Source organism: Osmia bicornis, chromosome 15 (assembly GCF_907164935.1).
Source record: "Osmia bicornis bicornis chromosome 15, iOsmBic2.1, whole genome shotgun sequence".
Classification (NCBI taxonomy): Eukaryota; Metazoa; Arthropoda; class Insecta; order Hymenoptera; family Megachilidae; genus Osmia; species Osmia bicornis.
In genome coordinates, this window is record NC_060230.1 from 5,098,008 (window position 1) to 5,117,335 (window position 19,328).

The 19,328-nt window shown below is 45.7% G+C and overlaps 1 protein-coding gene across 5 annotated transcripts in view; it reads right to left on the reverse strand.

Moving 5' to 3' along the window:
• Positions 1-19,328, reverse strand: part of LOC114875343 (homeobox protein homothorax) — a 369,739-nt gene that overhangs the window by 238,675 nt on the left and 111,736 nt on the right. For all 5 annotated transcript variants that reach the window (XM_029185507.2, XM_029185504.2, XM_029185506.2 and 2 more), the window contains exon 7: positions 5,235-5,364. In XM_029185507.2, coding sequence (XP_029041340.1) covers positions 5,235-5,364 — 130 coding nt within the window. The remainder of the gene's footprint in view (positions 1-5,234; positions 5,365-19,328) is intronic.

A 19,328-nucleotide genomic window follows, 5' to 3' on the forward strand; every position in this document is an offset into this window, starting at 1 on the left:
CGTTGCACCCCGCGCTTTTTTTTTTTTTTTTTTTTTTTCATTATTCGATCCGTGAACCTACTATCTCGCCGTGCCACGATCCGGACAATCCGGATCCATGGTACGAGCCGCGAGATTTATCGAAATCCGTGTGTCGAACGGTAACTTCTGTCGCTATTTCGAGCTGTTCGATACGGTAAGGCGCGATATCCATCGATATTTGTTTGGGAATTTTTAGCGTTCCCTTTTTCGGGCCACTTAACCGAGTCGTTTGTCAATTAGAATGCTTTCCATTTTGTGCGTCCAATGCAAAGCGGATAATCGGTAGTCGCAGAGTGGATAAACGTAACGCGAAATTTAATACCGCAACTATGTAACAAATGAAAGTAATTTAACGAAGAAGACGGGAGAGGGTAGAAATCGAATTTCGAAACGGCAATAGCATCGAGGTCCGCCGATTGCCGTGTTTCAAGTGGCTGGAATCTTGAATCCACTTACCGAAGAATCCGTGGTCCGCGATTCTCGCTTGCGATAAGCGAATTTTTCAGCACGGTGGACCGACGTTTTACCAAGAACCGACCGAGGAAGCGCGATAAACGGGAATTATTCAAATCGATGAACCCTGACAGGCAGCCGGGACGGGAGGGAGGGAAATATCAGAGATTAAACGCATAGTAAACAGTAATATTAATGAGACTTCCACCGGCTGTCATGTCCGGCTATCGAACCGAACCGCGCGAGCAATCGATACCACGTCAGTGACGCAAAGTTTATTATTCATTAACGCGTCGATTAACTCCAGTGTCGTCGCGGTACCACTTACGACACTTTGTTCCTACATCTCCGTTAACTTTGCGTGCATTCGCTATATTCTAATATGTTCAGATATAAATTATTACCATTTCGATTATTTCATTTAATTACAAGATAACGACGCAGATAGAATCACAGTTCCCTACTCTTTTTTTAAAAGAACCAAGACATCGACCAGTAAAAACTCGCACGGAGATCAAAGTATCGAGTTTTCAAGCGACAAGTAAGAAAGACGCGCGGAAAGGGAGCCGGACAGTGCACGGGGACCATGTTCGACGAGGTTTTACGCGGGACCAAGAAAAAGGGGTTACAAGGCGCAGAAGTTCACGACATGAAGGCCTCATTATGCCGCGAGAGGGAAAGATTCCGTGGTACGGGGGCGGAAGATGGTACAAGAAAGCGAGAAAGAGAAAGAAGAGAGGCGGATGAAAGAAAAAAAAAAGAAAAGGAAAAGAAAAAAGAAGGTACGTCCCGATAACCGACCGATACCGCCGCTCGCTGAAAACACAGAAAACAGAGAATCAGCCTCATTACTTCTATCTTCCTCCTTCTCTCTGCCCTCCCTCTCCAACGTGAGCCGATTTCCAGGAATTCTCCGTGATCTTTGGTCCCCGTACACGCTTTAACACGCTCTCAACCCTCCGCCTCCCCCGTCGCCTGTATCGCTCTCGATCCTCTCTTCATTTATTTCTTTCTATCCGACCGTTCTCTTCAACCGTTCAGCCCAGATAGTTGTCAGAAACCGGAGGATATCTGGTCTCCAGACTTTTTCCCTCCTTTTTCACCGATGGAACAAGCAGGAGGGAGGCGGCAGAGTCGACGAACCGTCGATTAAGGATCTCGAGAAGCACGAAAACTCTGGCAACTCTCGAAGGTTGTTACCAGAACGTAGTCCAGAAACGTGGAGAAAGGGACAGGGAACGGAAGGGAGAAAGGAGGCAGACCTGGACGACGGGGCTTCGTTGACAGGACTCGTTCCTGCCGAATCGAGAGGGTCGATCTACTCTGTAAAGTCCCGAGGATCGAAGGAAAAAACGATCGCCGCTTACCCCTTTCCACGAGCGCGACCCGATGCAGATAGAGGGATCGATAGAGAGTCCTAAAGATTCTTTCGAGGATTCAGGACGAGTTCGTTTCACCATTTTAGATCGTAGATCGATGTCTTCTTGTTAAACTAACGAACCTCTTTTCGGTCCGCGTTCAGATAAGGAAGGTACAATAATTGATTGAAATTTTTGGAAATCTCTCGATGAGAACTTAACAAAGATCATTTGGATTATATAGAAGTTATATAGAAGATTTTTAATCAAAGTGTTAACACCTTTCTAAAAGGTATTTAGGGCGGTCTCGAAGAGTCTGACGCGAATCACTGATGAACTTTCAAATGATTACGATTGTTCGAAGCGTCGATCGACGAATCGTGTTCTCACGATCATCGACAACGGCGATGAGAATCGAATGGCAGTTTCTTTGGAGGATGTATCGCGATCGAGCAGCTAGAATCGACGAGATAGAATCTGGCTGTAAGCCTCGACGGGTAGAACGAACGTGTTTATCCGCGCGAGCGATTGCCACACGATATGTTAATGCCCGGGGCTGCGCTCTTCCCACGTGACGCTGACACGCGTTTCCAGTACGTCCTGGAAAAATATTCCGCCCTAACGACCGGAATCGGATATGTAAAAACACGTGCATCAGAGAGCTCGTTAATACTTCATGAGCCAGAATCGTACTGTCTCGATGAGAAATCTCCTATCCTCGATTCACCTTTTCAACCGTTTCTATTGCCGCTCTAAATCGAAGTGTTATCAAGATTTGAAAAAAAAGAAGAAAAAAAAATTGCATTCTTTTAATCGTAGAATTTTCTTAAACCGATCAGCTACAATTCCTTTCAGACGAATTACGTTCGAACTAGGTCACGATGAAAAATTCCCTACCTTCGATTAATCAAACTGATCGCAATTTTAAATTGAAATTTTATCAAGATTTAAAAAAGGAAAAAAGAAAAATTGCTTTAATCGCAGTTTCTACGATTACATGAGCTTCTGTTTGTATTTTTTTCCAGATAAATTATGCGATTTCGTTTTTTTTCGAATCTGTATGTTCAAGAGCTTAGGTTGTATTTCTATGCCGAGCAACGGAGGACAATCGTCGATCGGTCGTTTGGTCGGACGACAGAAATTAGGTCCAACTGGCGAGGTTTCACGGTCGCGGACAAGGCCAGCGCGGTGCCCGTCCGTCGAAGATGATATCTGACGGCAAACAAGCCGGCACGTTAACGAGCCCGTGCTCCGGTGGAGGGAAACGACGAAAAGGTCCGATAGATGGGTCGAAAACGACGGAGGAAAGCGACGAAGGGCGTCGAGCAAATGCCTCGTTCGACGGTGACAGGTTCGATGAGAGGAACGATGCTATCTACCACGTTAGCTAACCAAACTCGAGTCTCCGAGGCTCGTGTACCGAATGCAAGAAAACGATCCTATGCACTCGGCGTCTTTTGATATATCAACGATTCAACGTATGCAAAGGAAAAATGCAAAGGAATAATCCTATCACGATTAACGAGAAATTTATGTAATAAAGGTTATTGAGAAAATTCTGAGCCAACGATCTTGTAAAGGTCTATTGCAAGCGCACGAGCGATTTGAGGCGCGGTGTACGCTTCCAGAAACGCGACTCGCCTCGTTTAAAGTATAAACAATACTATAATTGAGAATTAACGAGAGAATAGCATGCAGAGTGGTCCCTCGTTTACCGAGGGGAATCGATTCGTTGAACAGCGTTTAGCAGTGGTTCTCAGAGTCAACTGGAGATGAGTTTCTTAATTTTTAAATTCTCTGCCCTATCGAGAGCACGCGCGATAATTTCCATCGTCTTCGACGTTGATCGCGTGCCTCTCGATTTCCACGCGATTGAATTCGCGCCGTTCTCGCGACAGATCACGTCGAGATCGGTATCCGCGAGCCAGCTGGTGATCGAAGATGGCCAGGCTGCTTCCCGGCGATTTCATTGTAGCCGAGCTCGGTTAATGAGATAACGATCGCATTATTTCCCGACGTAGCAGCGACTCGTTTAGATACGTTCACGGATAAGCGTAGCCGAGCAACGGTGTTCCGTGCTGATCGCTCGAACGCGACGACGTTTGATCCGAGGTGTTGCGTTACCGTTTAAATGCGGTTTAATTAATACCGAGCGAGCAGAAGTCGCGAGCTACGGGCGCCGATCGAAATCTCGTCACGAACCGTTTCTCATGCGATGAATGCTAAAACGCGACGACAAATACGCGACCGGCAATCGAGCCACTCTGTTTCCATCGAGAAGAATCCTCTCGTGACATCATCCAGAGCTGGCAAGGTAAGACTACTTAAGGACAACTTTGTCGTTTCTGCTCGAGCGTGAGACGCGTTAATGCAAGCTGAATGCAAGGCCATTAATGAGGCCAGGTAAATGTATCACTACCATTAGATTTTTCTATTTCAGAAGAAAACGTGGAAAACGTTTCGATTGTTATCGATCAAAAGTTTCGTCTGTGTCGCCTGGAAAAAATGAAAGAACGAACAGGAGGGATACACGTATACGCGATACACTCGCAGCGTTTTCAAGCGAACTGGCACGCCACGCGGCTCTATAACGCTGCCACGACACAACGAATATAGAGCCACGGCGGACCTTAATGAATCTTTATGGGATGGTGTCGTGAACTTGTGTACCCTTCGCTGACTGACTGAACCCGACCGCGCAAACCATTGGCGCGAAACGTTTTCGCCACGTTCTATGCGGGGAAAAAATTGAGGAAACTTTGCGTTTTAACTTTCCGACGACAGAGATGCATAGACGAAAGATTTAACAATACACGAAGCTTATGATTCTCAATCTAAAATTCTAAATTAAACATTTTTGAAAGATAATACAACGTATGTTTCGTGGAAGTTTCTGAAGAATTCCAGTGATCGATTGGAGCATCAAGAAGAATAAAATAAACGAGGAATGTTATTTTTCAGAAAAAAAGTTCCTAACAGAAAAAGAATGTAGAAGTACGCCAATGCGACGAGGCGCTCATTAGCCTGGATGATGGCGTTACCGCGGCTTTGATAGTGTCGACGTTCGCGTTGGTGTTGGTAAAATTTGAAGGGTGTGCAGAAGGTCCGTGGGGTCCCGACGAGTCGCGTCTTGATTGTCATCGAGCCGTTGCTCGTCGCGTGATATTGTCATTAGCGCGTCCACCGTCAGACCTCTGTCCGTCTTCTCTTTCCACTTTACATTTTGTCGATCGATCCGATTCGTTCGGAAACCTCAGCACGATCGCGGTATAAACATTAATTAAACGCGAGAAACATAAAATAAAGATCCTCACAGCTGTCGCGAGTATTCGAGTCGAAATTGCACTTGATTCGAAATTCGAATATAAAATATAATAAAAATAAAATGTTAGTTCGACTTACCGGGATCCGACGAGTCCAGGCTGGTGGGCGCTTGTTGGCTAAGGGGTCCTGGTGTGCCCCCGCTTCCGGGGCTACGCGCGTCCTCGTTGCCGCCCGCACCGGGGTACGACAGTGACGAGGAGGGTGGCCTCTGCAACGAACAGCAACAGCGATCGGTCAAACGGCGTATGTATTCGAATGGTTAACACTTTCGTTTTCACGTTGAAAATCAACGCGCATGATATCGCACGACACGATCCGATCGGTTCGCACACGAATCAGGCACGTCACGTTCTCACGGAGGGTTGTTTTAAGGTGGCGTTCACGGTACCGTTGCGTATCTTCCACGGAATACAATTGACGAGGCCGATTTCGATCTCGATTAAAGGCGGAGCACACGTAGCTACGTTCGAAAATGCTGCCGGCATAAATGATTCGAGCGACGCGTACCTCCTACGAATCGATGGATATCCCATCGCGTACCACGCTTATTCCGCGGGTGTAGCCGCGTCGATAATCGCGGACACATCGAGAAAAACGTTCGACAAATTGCCACTCTGTGCCGTGCGAAGAATACGATACGACTGGCCCGTGCTCCTCGAAACGAGCCTAATTGTTCCGTATCCCGTTCGAACTAAACACTCCCGAGGAATGTGACGTACCGATCCGGGATCAAAACAGAACTGACTCAACTGTATCTCTCGCGCTCAGAAATTCTGGTTTTAATTCGTCGCGTTGTGATTCAAGTTTATCACAAAATAAATAAAATGAATAAATAAAAATTAGTCGATTTTGTAATAGAATTTTCCACCGACCTATCGATCAAGGAAACCAATGACAGTTAACAAAATAACTGTCAGATTGTTTCGACATTTCGAACGCGCGGAAACAATGCCCAATAAAAGACGATATTTACTTCGTAATAGAATTATCAAGATTCCAATCCCTATGACATTATAAATGCATTCTACAAACGCGTGATTTAATAACAGAATAAACGAACGGTTCGACAATAGCCGGCACGGTTTCTTGTGCCCACGCTCGGAGAACATTTATTTACGCGAAAAGCATGGTTATCGATCCTGACCCGGGGTCGTAGGATAAGAATTCCAGGCAGCCGGGGTATCACGGAGCGGAATGTCTGGATATATCAGGTCTGCCGGAGCAACAATGAGTGACAGCTACTCCCACATGCTGTCACAGGCGTCATCTTCGCGATAATGTACCGGCTCGATCTCCCCCTCTCGATTGGCCACTCTCGTATCTGGTTAAAATCGTTACACGGTCAAATCTATAGGACCTTCCTGCGCGGAGACACGCGGTAACGAGCGTATTTCGTGCGCTCCTCGACTGTACAGAGACACGCGATCATCCCGAAACTATATTCGAGATACGACGATCAGAATTTTGTCAGTGGACGATCAGAAATATTTGACCACTGATTCGGTACGGTGTGATTAATTTCGCGTAACACTGGCACGGAACGTCTTAATTTTCGTTAGAGGAGGAAGGGGATCGGGGCGAACACGCGCAGAGGATACACACGCGTAGTTGGAGCGAGTACGAGAGTGGTAACAAGCGAAGGGGGGACATTAATAATGCATCGGTTGTCGCTGGATTGCTTCCTACTGGCAGCAACTACGAAACAAAGGGCGATGCTTGTCATTGTCACCTTCGTAGCGAAGATCATCTTGTCGTTTGAAGCGGGCGACCGCGTGGGAGACTGACTTAAGCGTCGCGACGAATCGATTACATATTTTTCTGTCACGCGAATGCAACAATGTCGCGGAATCGAGTTGGAAATTTATACGCGTGAGATGCGTGAATTGGAAAAATTTACGATGCTGATCTAGACGAGCTATAAATCACAGGTCTGTGTCAGGAATAACCCAATTCCACCGTTCGAGGAAATTTTATAGCACCCGATTATTAAATTGAAATTTTCGAATAGCAAAGAAGAGGAAATAGAATGAAACAGCAAAAGGTGACCCAGATTTGGTGACACGGTAGATCCTCGCCAGTGACGTCATTTCCTACTAAAGAGCCCCGATCCGATCCTTTTCGTTTTTTTAAATGGACACGAAGGGTCCCTGGCTGCGTGACTTGTGTCGATGCAATGATAAACGGTTAACGGGTCGACGCGGTCTCGTTCCGTTTCGTCTCTCTCCACTCATCTCACTTTTTATCTGCCACTCCGTCTACAGGCGCTCTTAAAGCGTAATTCGACAAACCGGATGTCTGGTCTGCCCCTTAAATAAATCAGTTGCCCGCATCTCGTATTCCACCCCCGCTACCAGTTTCGACTCCGTGCTTTGGACAACCGTAGGGAAAATACTGCATCGAAATCATGTATTATCGAGGAAAAAGAAAAGTGCGGAGACCACGTAACGTTGTTGTCAACGAGATTTCTCGAGAAGTAAGCGGATGGTTAGCTAAGGCTGCTGATGCAAAATGGCAAAAAATGCCACGAGAAAAATAATACAATTACGCAGAAGAGTCGCGAGTGTTACATAAGATCGCGATCATGGATCTTGATCGGCGATGTTCTGCGTAGTAGAGGCGTGTAATGAATGAGCAAAGACCGAGGACCTTAAATGATCGATGATCCATCAATTAACAGCTGCTTTAGACCATTAGGAAACGACGCTTCTCGACAGCTCGAGGAAGTATCGCGAACGGGTGATCTGAATCTTTCAATTCAAACTACATTTCCGTGAAACGGAAGATAATAAAAATATACTCTTGAAATACAATCCGGATAGCATTGAATATGCATTCTGTATGAGCATGTAATCGAATCAGAAATATATTATGCAACAAACTCGGACGAATCGTTCATGAATAATGAACTCATCGAAACGAGTAATACCGCGGTTATTTTAGTACTTCGTTCATCGAATATTTGTAACTTTGTATATTCCATTAAAATTCTTTCGAATAAAAGTTTCATTCTGAAAGAAAAATTAATTTATTTAGTATTTTTTTCCCGTTCCCGAAATGAAACCTTCGTTAGATAGCCGACTGCTAATGCAAGGGTAGAATGATGTTTAAGCACGATTGAAAGACAAACGTAAGATAGTACGGTGTCGATCGCGAGCGGAATAAGGACAATAAATTATAAGCCGGCGATGGTAGCGCGGTATCGGTCGAGAGATCGCGAGCCGATGACTTACGCGCTCGATTCGCCCGCGCTAGCCTGAGCGCCTTCGAGTCATTGTACCCACGTATTAATTGGTCGTCGTAACATAATGCCGTATAATTATGTAATTAGTGGCCGAGCATTAGTCTTGCTGACTGGTTTACGGGCGAGATACGTAAATCTCCGCAATTAATTTATTGGTGCTCGTTCCGGAGAAAAGCGACCAGACGTCGCGCGACTCGGTGCGACGAGGAGGGGAAAAAAGGGAAAAGAGAGAGCGTTACAAAGTCGATAGAGAGGAGAGATACGTCGAATGGAACGATCGACAGAGAGGCCTGTAAAAGAGGCGAGATTACAGAAGCGAGAAAGCGCGAACAGCGAGCCTCTGCCCATCGAGCGAGTTGAAGATTCATCGAGACCGCTCTTCGACTCGGCTAGGTCGTTTCGACGAGGAGAAAGAGGCGGAGAAATGGCAACGATAGCGAGAGCTAAGCGGAATAATCCTCGCCGAGCGAGTAACAGAGAAGAGTTCCGGTCCCTGTTGATTGCTCGCTCTTGAATTTCTCCACGATATCGGCCACGCGGCGATCGTAAATTACGATTTATGGAGGAGCCAGCGCCTCCGCTCGACGGATTATCGCGCGGTTATGTCAGCGCGATGCAATTGTATTTACATTTTCCAACGTAATGGAATTCCGGCCCCTTTCGCGGCGTACTTCCTGCCGGAACGAGGAATTTTCAGGGTAGCCGATCGAGCTGCTCGAACGGTAGCTCGACATCCGCTGCAAAACCGAGCTGAATTAAGAGAAATTTGTACAGGAATTGGAAAAATCACGATTTCCCGCAATTTTCATTGTATCGTCGTAATGGTTTTCGATCGAAAGATAAAGGGGAAAGAAAGAAACGACACGGGTGCTACGAATGCCAGAGCAATTACGTATTGACAGTCGACGCGTGTTCGAGCGTGTACATAATCTTTGCTCGCCAGCAAACGTCGTGTTTCGAGCCGTTACCTACGTGGAATACTGAATCGATATGGAGATGATGGGCTCGACGACAGACGTGGCATATTTTCCATTTAATTTAGAATAATTTAAGTCGTCCCACAAATTTCTCGACTCCCAAACGAAATACTATAATTACATCCTGACGCGAACTTTCATTAACATTTTTGTAATATTTAAAAATTCCAAAGGAAACTCACGCGAGTCTCGTGAAAGAGAGTTCAGAAACACGAAAGAGTCTCTCGAGTGTAGGTCAGACGAGAGTTTCAAGAAGGTTCAGAGGAAAGAAGGAGGGCCAACACTCGACCAGCTGATGGATCTAATCAACATTCCTCCCTAATCACAATATACTTCCATCTCTCTTTTTCCCGAGGATCGACCGGTCACTCCTCTTTTTCCTCGCGCCTGAGAGGTTCCTGCTTCGACCAAGAGATTCGCAGATGCGTCCATCCGACGCATTCGTTTTAATTTAGCCGCCGTATAAATTAGACTCCCAAATGATCGCGGTCCTTCAAAAAACCACGACGGACAGTGAAAAACCTGGATCCTCCGGGTATCCGAGACTCCTTCCTTCAATTTCGTCTCGTGATTATCAATGCAAAGACAGTCGTTCTCATCGGTGTTTGCAATTAAATATTTTTCTAAAAAAATCACGTAGATCGTCTCCTACCGTTGCCACTAGGGTAAGTCTCTCCTAAGATGACATCATCCACCGCGTCTGGTGCATGGGGAAAAAGGGTTAAAAAAAAAAGGTAAAGGAAAAAAGACAGACAGAAGGCAAGAAAGAAATGTAGCCGCATGAAGGTGGTATCTCGACAGGCAAGCAGCCACCACTGGGACGGTTCTGTCTGGCAGAAAGGAAGAGAGGATTTTAAGCGACACGGATCGACGTCCATGGGGTTTTGCAGGTAACGATAGCAGGAACCAGATCGTTGGTAAGAACGCGGTCGAACCGGCAGCTCGAACGAATACGGTACGAAGCTTGCTCTCGTATCTAGTGGCACGGTGGCGGCGTTCCTCGGCTAATTGGTTTCCCGTGTTGCCCTCGTCTCCCTCGGGATAAGACGACCCCCTTATACCTCCCTTTTGCCTCGTTTCACCTTGTTCTATTGCGGCCAGCCTTCCTCGCGTCCTACGCCGCTTCTAATTCCTTTTTTCTTTATTCTTCTTAATGCGCCAAACGCCACGATGTTGATAATAAGGATGTTTCAGAATCATTTTCTGCAATAGCACTTCTCGAGTGTACCAAAGCTTTTTTCTTTCACCAATGAGATCAATCTTAACAAGGAAGCAGATAGAACGATACCGACGAATTTACAATGCAAATTGAGCGTTCGACGATGAGAAGGGGATCGATAGATCGCGAGAGGGACAGCGGATTTTGATCGCACGCGTGCGAATCGAGCGTCGGGACGCGTGCGTACGAGTCGAGCGGACTGCTAACGATCACCGAGAGGCGAGCATCTTATCGTGAACTACGATCGCATTAAGCGTGGACAGTGACACCTAGCTCCTGCTGCTATTATATACGTTCGTTAGCGAGAAATAATCGAGCCGGTCCCAGTTTCAGTTCGTTAAAGACACGAACGAGGAAAGAATACTCCACTCGTTTCGCCTTTACAACAAATGGAAACGTAACGTCTCAATACCGTGCGACAAAACGACATAAAATTACGATTTCTTCTACGATCTACTTCGTTCGAAGTGGCATTTGTGAGAACCACTGATCGACAGAGAGCGAGTCAGAAGCAAAGCGAGACAAACCGGACGAACGAAGCCTTGATAGCGACCACTCTACCCACATATGTTAACGCGTTCGTACAGACAGCGCGTGACACGCTCGTCTACGCATACGGCGGACACATGATCGGCTGAAGAAAATACCGAAAGTGTCCGAAAATCTGTCAGCCTCCGAAAACGTTAGGGACCGTTCCATGGAAATCGTCTTCTATTCGCTTATCACCAATAATTATATCAAAAATATATTAAGAAATTTCAATAGTGGTCCATCATCGAAGGGTTAATCGTTTATCTATGACAAGGGAAGTCGGTTACCAAAACGTTGGAGCATGGTGAATTTTCCTGGCTCGACTAGGACGTCAGCGAAGCCGCAACCCCTAAGCGAGGGGTGTATTCGATAGAGAGGCGCGATAAGGCGGACCAGAAAGGCCATGACATGCGGTTCGCCGTCTGTCAGTTGGTTTCGTCCGCGTCCGGGATATTCACCGGTTGCCACACCCGCGTCACGTGTCTCCCCTTTCTCGGAATATGGATCCGCGTGAAATGCATCCATATTTAACGAGAAGCCAGCGATGCAAATTGTTACGAAAGCCTGGCATACGGCCGCGTCTTCGAAGCCGAAGGGAACTACGTGCTCTCGCCAGTCCGTTCACCGTCACCAAACGACCCACGGTGTGTGTCTTTCTATCGTTTTACTCGGCTCAGGTCCCACGAGTGATCAAATATAGATTCGCGCCGCATGCGGGAACACTTTTCGGGGAGAGACTAATCTTTCGTGGCTGGAAACGCTTTTGCCTCCAGAGGAACATCGGCCAAACGACATGGTCGCGTTTTTTCAGGAAGAAAATAGTAAAAGATGCTCTTAGAAACTGATATTTTTGTACAGTAATTGGAAGAAGATTGTATCGAGAAATTTGATAAATAAAAGATCTATTAAGAAATTTACCGAAAGTGTTTCTGAATCTCATCGAGCAATATCCTAATTAATTTCGCGATTCGTACGTATCGTTTCCATGGACGAGAATCGAGCCGGGTCGATCGAGAGACAGAAGTCGGGGCAGGCCGCGTGTCGAGATAAACGGTCATTATTGCCCGGCCATGCGTTTCGTTATCACGGCAGAGCGGCGAATAATGAGCGGCGACTGGAGTAGCACGCTAATAATAAAGGCCGTAATTGAGCGGTCGAGTTCTCGGGGCGAGCAGCGTTGTAGGAAGAACAGAAACGGCCGAGGGTTTCGCGTTCGTGTCGCAACGGGACGAATGAATGGACCGTCGTCGTATAACAGGGCCGGTCGTTGCTTCCGGTTTCGTCTCGGTAATTGAGAGCGTGCTTAACAGTTCTGCCCTTCGTGAGAATATCGCCAAAGATTTATTAATTATTTCACATAAATGAAAATAATTTCACTTTCCGTTCTTGGGTATTCTCAGATAATTTCGCATCTTGCCTATTTACCCTTTGAAATTCAAATTTGCGAAAATCTAAATGGTTCACTTTGAGAGGATCCCGCGGCAGAAGGTGGTTGTTAGAAGAGGAAATGCCTTTTAAATAGGGAGTGTCTGGTGGAACGGTGAGAGTACCGGGGTTGCCCGCTTTCTCGCTCGCCTCCTGTCCTTACATCCGTCATTGAGAACACGCAACACACTCTGCCACTCTGTTATTACTCCGACGACGAGGGCCGCGCGTGTTTGCGTATCTTTTCAAGCGGGGCGCGAGAAAGCTGCGTCAGGAAAGCCGCAAACCAGGTAAACATCGTTCGCCACTAACAGGTGCGTACTCTCCTGGCGAACGTTAATTCGATTCCGCGGCATCCGCTCGTGTTTCCGCGTTCGATTCACAATCGGCGAGCCGATTTTTTTTCTTTTCGAACGTAACCGTGCCCGACCTGAACGCCAGCTCCGTTTTTAGCGTGAAAACGCGAGGGACGAAATTCATGGACGACTCGAGCCGACTGTCACGCTTTCTAATTCCTCTCCCTTTATAGAAACATACATGCAGCGACAGATTGTTGGTTTTCACTTGACCCCACGATCACCGCGGCGGCTTGCTTTTCCGTTTACTCTCTCGAGATTCTATTGCCGCGAATCTAATATTCTTTTCCGTCGAGCAGTTTCAAACTATTGATACCTTTACCGGAATAATTGTTAGGTGTACGCAAAAGTAATAACTGTTTTCCTATCGCAAATTGGTATCGGTTGAAAAAAAATGATGATTAAAATATTAGCCAGGTATTTTCTTATCGTAAATTACTACCGATTTCAAATCTCTAATATATACACTAGTAATTTGCTCAAAATATTGGTGTACAATAGCCACTTTCTTATCATAAATTGTTATTGCCTTTAAAATACTGCTACACTATTATTTGCTTAAAATATATAGAACGACTTAATACAAGTATCTATTATACTTGATTAATAGACTTTTCAACAAGATACGCTCCACTCACATTTATCCTCTTCGCACCTAACTAGATTTTCAACAAATATGTTGTCAACACGCGAGAGATATAATAAATTGAACCCGAACCACTGACTTATTTATCAATACTATATTATGTAGAAACGAAATAGAAATATCAACCATAAGGTAACGTATCTCGTTCTAGATGATCGACGATAACGCGACTGCAGATGGACAGATAACGTCAGCGAAATGAATGTCGTTGAAAAGATCGATGGAAACAAATTCACGTATACACCTTGGAGACTTTTCAAAAGCAGCTTCTAATTAAACGTTTATTTAAAAATTAGATCATCCAGCAATTTAATAAATCATCCTCCATCATAGCAGAATCGAATCTTTATCATGGTAGATCTTATGGAATTCAAAGAAGAGCAGCGTTTCCTTAATTCGATCGTTTGTCCGTTTCTTCTCGATCGAATCACGCGCGTACCGTACGCGGAAAAAGCGCAAACGAGGCGAAAGAGACGGTGTCTCTTCTCTGTCGGCGAGCAACGCGTGGAAAACGGTCGTCCATCAGCGGCAATGTAAAAGCCGATTGGTCGTTACTGAAAACGACGCGAATCGCGCGGCGAAGGCTAGCGAGGATCGTCGCCGAAAGCGCGGGAAACGCTTCTGAGTGTCCGCTTGACAAACGAGGCTGGCGCGCGCGATTTGTTATCGAGATGGGCCGAGCGAGAGACGCTCTTATTTCTCGTCTAATATTCCTAACGAGCTTTCGTTCCTCGAATACGCTTTCGAAATGGACATTCGAGATGTTGGCTGCTCTCGTTTTCTTCCCACCGAGATACTTCCTTCGCTTCGTTTTGGAAATATTAATTTCACGAAAATTGATGCAAAGAGAAAGTTGCATTTTCGTATATTCCTTGCTGCAGTTTTTCCCCCCTTCGAATGTCCAATGGATGCACCGCGGTAAAATTCCACGGGATCAGCCCGCAGCAATTGTTGCGACACGCCGATAATTCGGCCCGCCGCGTTACAACACCGCAGCCGGTGGCTTTTATTATTGAGCAAACACACTCGGCTTGATAAACCGAGAACGCCGCTTTATTACCGTCTCGCCGTTCCTTCTAGCGCGACGATTCGCGGTATCAAACTCAACCTTTCCCACAGTGTTAATAATGTCTCATTTTCTAATTCGGTCATTAGCACACTCTAACAAAAAAATGATCGTCACCGATCGTCGAGGGTTTGCAGTTTAACCCAGTGACCGACAACACCCACGGTCCACATAAACGACAGAGAGTGAGAGAGAGCAAGAGAGAATTTGCGCCGGCAACGAGAGCCGAGACGGAATTGGGGGACGCGTAGACGGTTGGGCGGATGCGTCGAGTAATGTACTTCCGGTTATTGAACGTCGTCTGAAGGCTGACGGGAATTTCGGAGTTCCGCTCTACCCGCCACCTGGACCCCCGCTCCGGTCCTCTCGACACCATCGGGAAATACGGTACCCCTGTACCCTGGATATGGTCCTGATTAAACAGAAACCATCTGCTCCTGTCGTCGACGAATTTTCGACCCATCCCGGTGGTAAATGAGAAGGAGAGAAAATTTCTTCAATTTTCCTATATAGTTGAAATTCAAATTTTCGAATAATACAATTCCTAAATGGTTAATTTAAATAATCTGCTCCCGTGTCGCCATTTTTCCTCCTTTAATGCCGCCACGAGAGGAAGCGTCGGTAGCGAAGGCAAAGAGAAGAAAAAGGAACGGGTAACATTAACGCGTTCGATGGTATCTTTCGAGAGCGATTCACGCGAGAGGAGGTTCCTCTTGCTTCTTTTCAACGGGTTGTTCCGCAATTTTTGGCTGCTAAATGGGCCCTGCTCCGCGGCCGTTTTAGCATTCCCTCTCATTAAAGCGCCCAAGAGAACGTTATTTCCTCGATCGGGAGACGCGAGTAATTAAAACAAGTCAAAGCGGAGACGCCGACGTTGAAAAGGAAACCGATGGAAATCACGTGGATTCTTTTTCTTTCTCAACTATTCTAACTTTGTATCATTCCCTCGGTGTTATTACCACAGGGAAAATAGTCGGAGGTTTAACTTAGGCCATTAAAAGGCCATAAAGAAAGTGTCGTGTAAAACTGGCCGGTCGAATCGAGGGCATTATCATTCCTTCGGGAAAAAAAGGGGAACGAAGATTCGCGCTTTATTTCTGCCCGACAGACTCGCGGTAGACCGTTTTCTTCAGTTCCCGCATTAACCTCAATCGACTTGGGCGATTTGCAGCCGGTATTCCCGCACGACTTCCGCAAAACGCGGTTTTCCCTTTGGCTAGCAACGAGCCAGGTCGTTACCGAAAAGACGCATCAAGACTGCACGCCGTTTAATGACGATATAATGACACGCTCGAGTCGGCGTAATGGTCTCGACGCGTGCATCAGTTCGTTGCTTCGCTCGTGTCTATTCCGAGACAACAAGTAGTAGAAGAACTTTAAGGAAGATGTTTTTTTTTTTTTTTCAGTCGGTATCAACGATTATGGGGCCAATTATCTAAATCGTCCATGTCGACGGCAAGCAGAGTCACTGATAGACGACTCGTCCATCTTGATATTAGCTAACTATCGCTACCTCATTTCTGTCTATTCCGAAGACAAGTTTTGAAATCCTCCAGCATTAAGGAAGACGCTTTTTTCAAATGACATTGATGATTAATCAATTATCTAAATTGCCGGTGCGAAAGAACTGTTAAACGAGTCAATTAGCTAAACGATGTCACCTGACTGAGAGGTTCTTCGAAAGCTTCAATGTTTAAGGAAAAAGATTCCTCAATTATTTAAATCACTCGTGTCGACAGGTAATGCAGGACGTGTTAAATGGACGATTATTTAACTATAAAAATACTAGGGATTCGAAATGAGATCTTCGTTCTAAGGGTTCATTGCCGTCGTAAGGCGAATCAATGCAACAATCAGAGTCACATGAGATAACCATTTGTTCTCCGGCGAGGATCGGACGAGCGAGCGAACGGATATCTCTCGTTTTGCAACGCGGATCGTTCGTAAAGGGCTCGTAAACTCGGCCAGACGGTTTCTAATGCTCGTACCTTTTCTTAGAAAGTCTCGTAAACCGCTGCCGCGAAGAATCGTTTACGATTCACTCTCCAACCGGCTGCGATTTAATAAATGCTCGCAAGCAAACGAGCAAGCATCGTTGGATCATCGCATTCCATCATTCCACCCCTTCGAGATATCTGATCGCTGGCTAACCTATTTTCCATTCGAATTTATGCAAATCGCCGATTCATCGAAGCTTTCGCTAGGAAAATTTTCCTCGAAGAATATTTCGTAACTGTTGCACCGGTTATAATTAGATCAACGTTTAAATGAGTTAAATCCAAATCTCTTCTAATCAGCTGGTAAAAACTTTACCTTATATCCGTCAGATTTTCCGTTTCCAAAAATACACCGCAACAATTTAATTAGTCCGAACATAAATTACTAGATAATTGCACTAATTTCAACAAGGATCCAGATAAACACGCGAAGGTAAGTTTCACGGAATTCTTGATATTTTCACGAGCTCCAACCGGAGAGATAAGTGTTCTCGCGGTATGCAGAAAATATTAATTATAATGATCCGCAGAAACAGGTTGGACTGCAACAACCAGTTTGCTATTTTTGATATCCTTCCTGCAGTGATGTCATCTCCTCGTGGGTACTTTGTCTTCAGCTTGTACAGGGTGTTCTATTTTAATCTATTCAATTGAAATTTCGGGAGAATCGACTCGCCCGTTCGTACGCCCCCGCACGTCACATTAGGCTCATTTTCCACACGCGGTTTTACACGCGGGGCAATTAGAATAATAACAGGCCTCCGCGGCTCGTTTTGTAAGCCCGCGACCACTGCCCACTTACACTCGCCCTTTTGTCCGTTTCACGAAATTGATTTAACGTATTCATTAACCTATGCAAATCGTTCTGACGATGTACGATCGACCTACGGATCCTGACTAACGGTTTCCAACTTTCTTTTCACTCTCCCGAGGAAAGTTTGCGGGTGAACATTTCCTGATTACGGTTCACTGTTCACGAAACGATCGAAGCGATTATTTTTCAATTAAGACCGAGATCTGCTGAACGTTCTGAAAAAGTTAAGTGTCCGAAGTATTGATTCATATGTTTATACGCATAGAAACTGAGAAAGGGTGCCCAGAGGGTTAATTATTTTCCAATTAGGAAGCAACGGGATTGAAGATCGCTGTCAGTGTTCAATTTGACGTGAAACAACGTCGTCAACCGAGGTGTTAAAAAGACGGTAAAAAGAACAGTATAATCTAGGAATATTTTCCAACGTACACAGAACATTGTAACAATTCGTACGAACACTTTTCCGATATATCTGTCCCGCGACACTTTAATTGCAACGTGTCAATAACAGGTTCATTATCGATGATGTATGAACATTGCTCCAATTATTAAACAGCCAGTTAATGGGTACAATTTTCATCGCTGCAATCTCGTTACCTCCTTCGCGTAATTTATGATCCCGTAAAAACAAGAAGAAGGAAAGTTTGATTTTTAAAAAGCACCCGACATCAATCTCTCCCGCGAAAGGAAGAATCTAAGCGAGCGAAAGAGACAAGGAAGGAGAAGAAGCATTGAAAAAGAGATGAAAGGCACGCGGTGTGCGGTATGCAAAGTCTCTCGTTCCTTTAACGAGGGAAACGAATCTCGAAGACGACCGGCGAGCCCTTTTTCGCGTGCACCGATCGAGAAGGCGTTCTTCGCGTCCATATGCCGAGTTCCGGACGAGAATAAGGAAAGGAAACCGAGAAAGAGAAGTCGATCCTCTTTGTCGCCCTGCAGCTGCTTCGAAAAACTCCTCCGAGTCAGCCCTTAAAAACTGCTCTGCCTAACGAACCATCGCCCGTGTTCCTGCTTAACGCGTTCTGGAAGCGAACGTTCGTCGAGCGATGAAAATAAATCAAACTTAATCGATTCACGTTGAGATCCATGTTTTGCCACATTTTTCACATACTCCCAGAGATACTCGGTTTCTTAAAGAGTGCAAGAAGTTGCGATAGAAATTATCCCGATTCTTCGTGCCAACGAACGAAGCACACGAGCGTGAAAACGGAAGGTTCTTATCGGGCAACGGGCGCGACTTCGGGAACTGGATTTTAATGAGATACCCCGGGCTCGTTAGATAAACGGCCGTGTACGGCTTATCGGTTGGAATTTAATATTTTATTGAGTGTACCTACGCCTCGCGGTATCATAACTCAATATTAGCCGGGAACATTTTACGGCCAGCTCGTAACATAGTCTCGAGGCGCCGCTCGACGGAGTCGCGCTACCGCGTTTGAATCGAAAGTCCCGGGTTTGTCTCGATTAAGGAGAATTATTCACCTTTGATAACAAGATAAGCGCGTGCTTATAACGCTCGGGCTGTTCAGCTTAAAGAAAATTGCGTATCTCTTGTGTACGTTTGCAACGATTCAGTTTACTTTGATAGCGGTCATTAATGATCTCGATCTAAAGAGCAATCGTCGCGACATTTCGCCGTCCTTCGTCGCGTTTCCGTCTCGAGCCAGATTTAATCGCGTCCCGATAAACGAACCGTAGTATCGTTGCACCTTCGAAAATTGACAAAGCGGTTTTTCCTTTATAAATTTAACCACGATACAAAGCCCGGTCAGAACGATCTCGTTGCAACCTGTTGCGTTCTCGGTGTCCGCGAAGCAGCACGATTTTTCTAAATATTTCAACGAGCCGAATGAACGACTTCGCTTCGGGGTGGACGAAGACGAATAAGAAAGAGGGACGC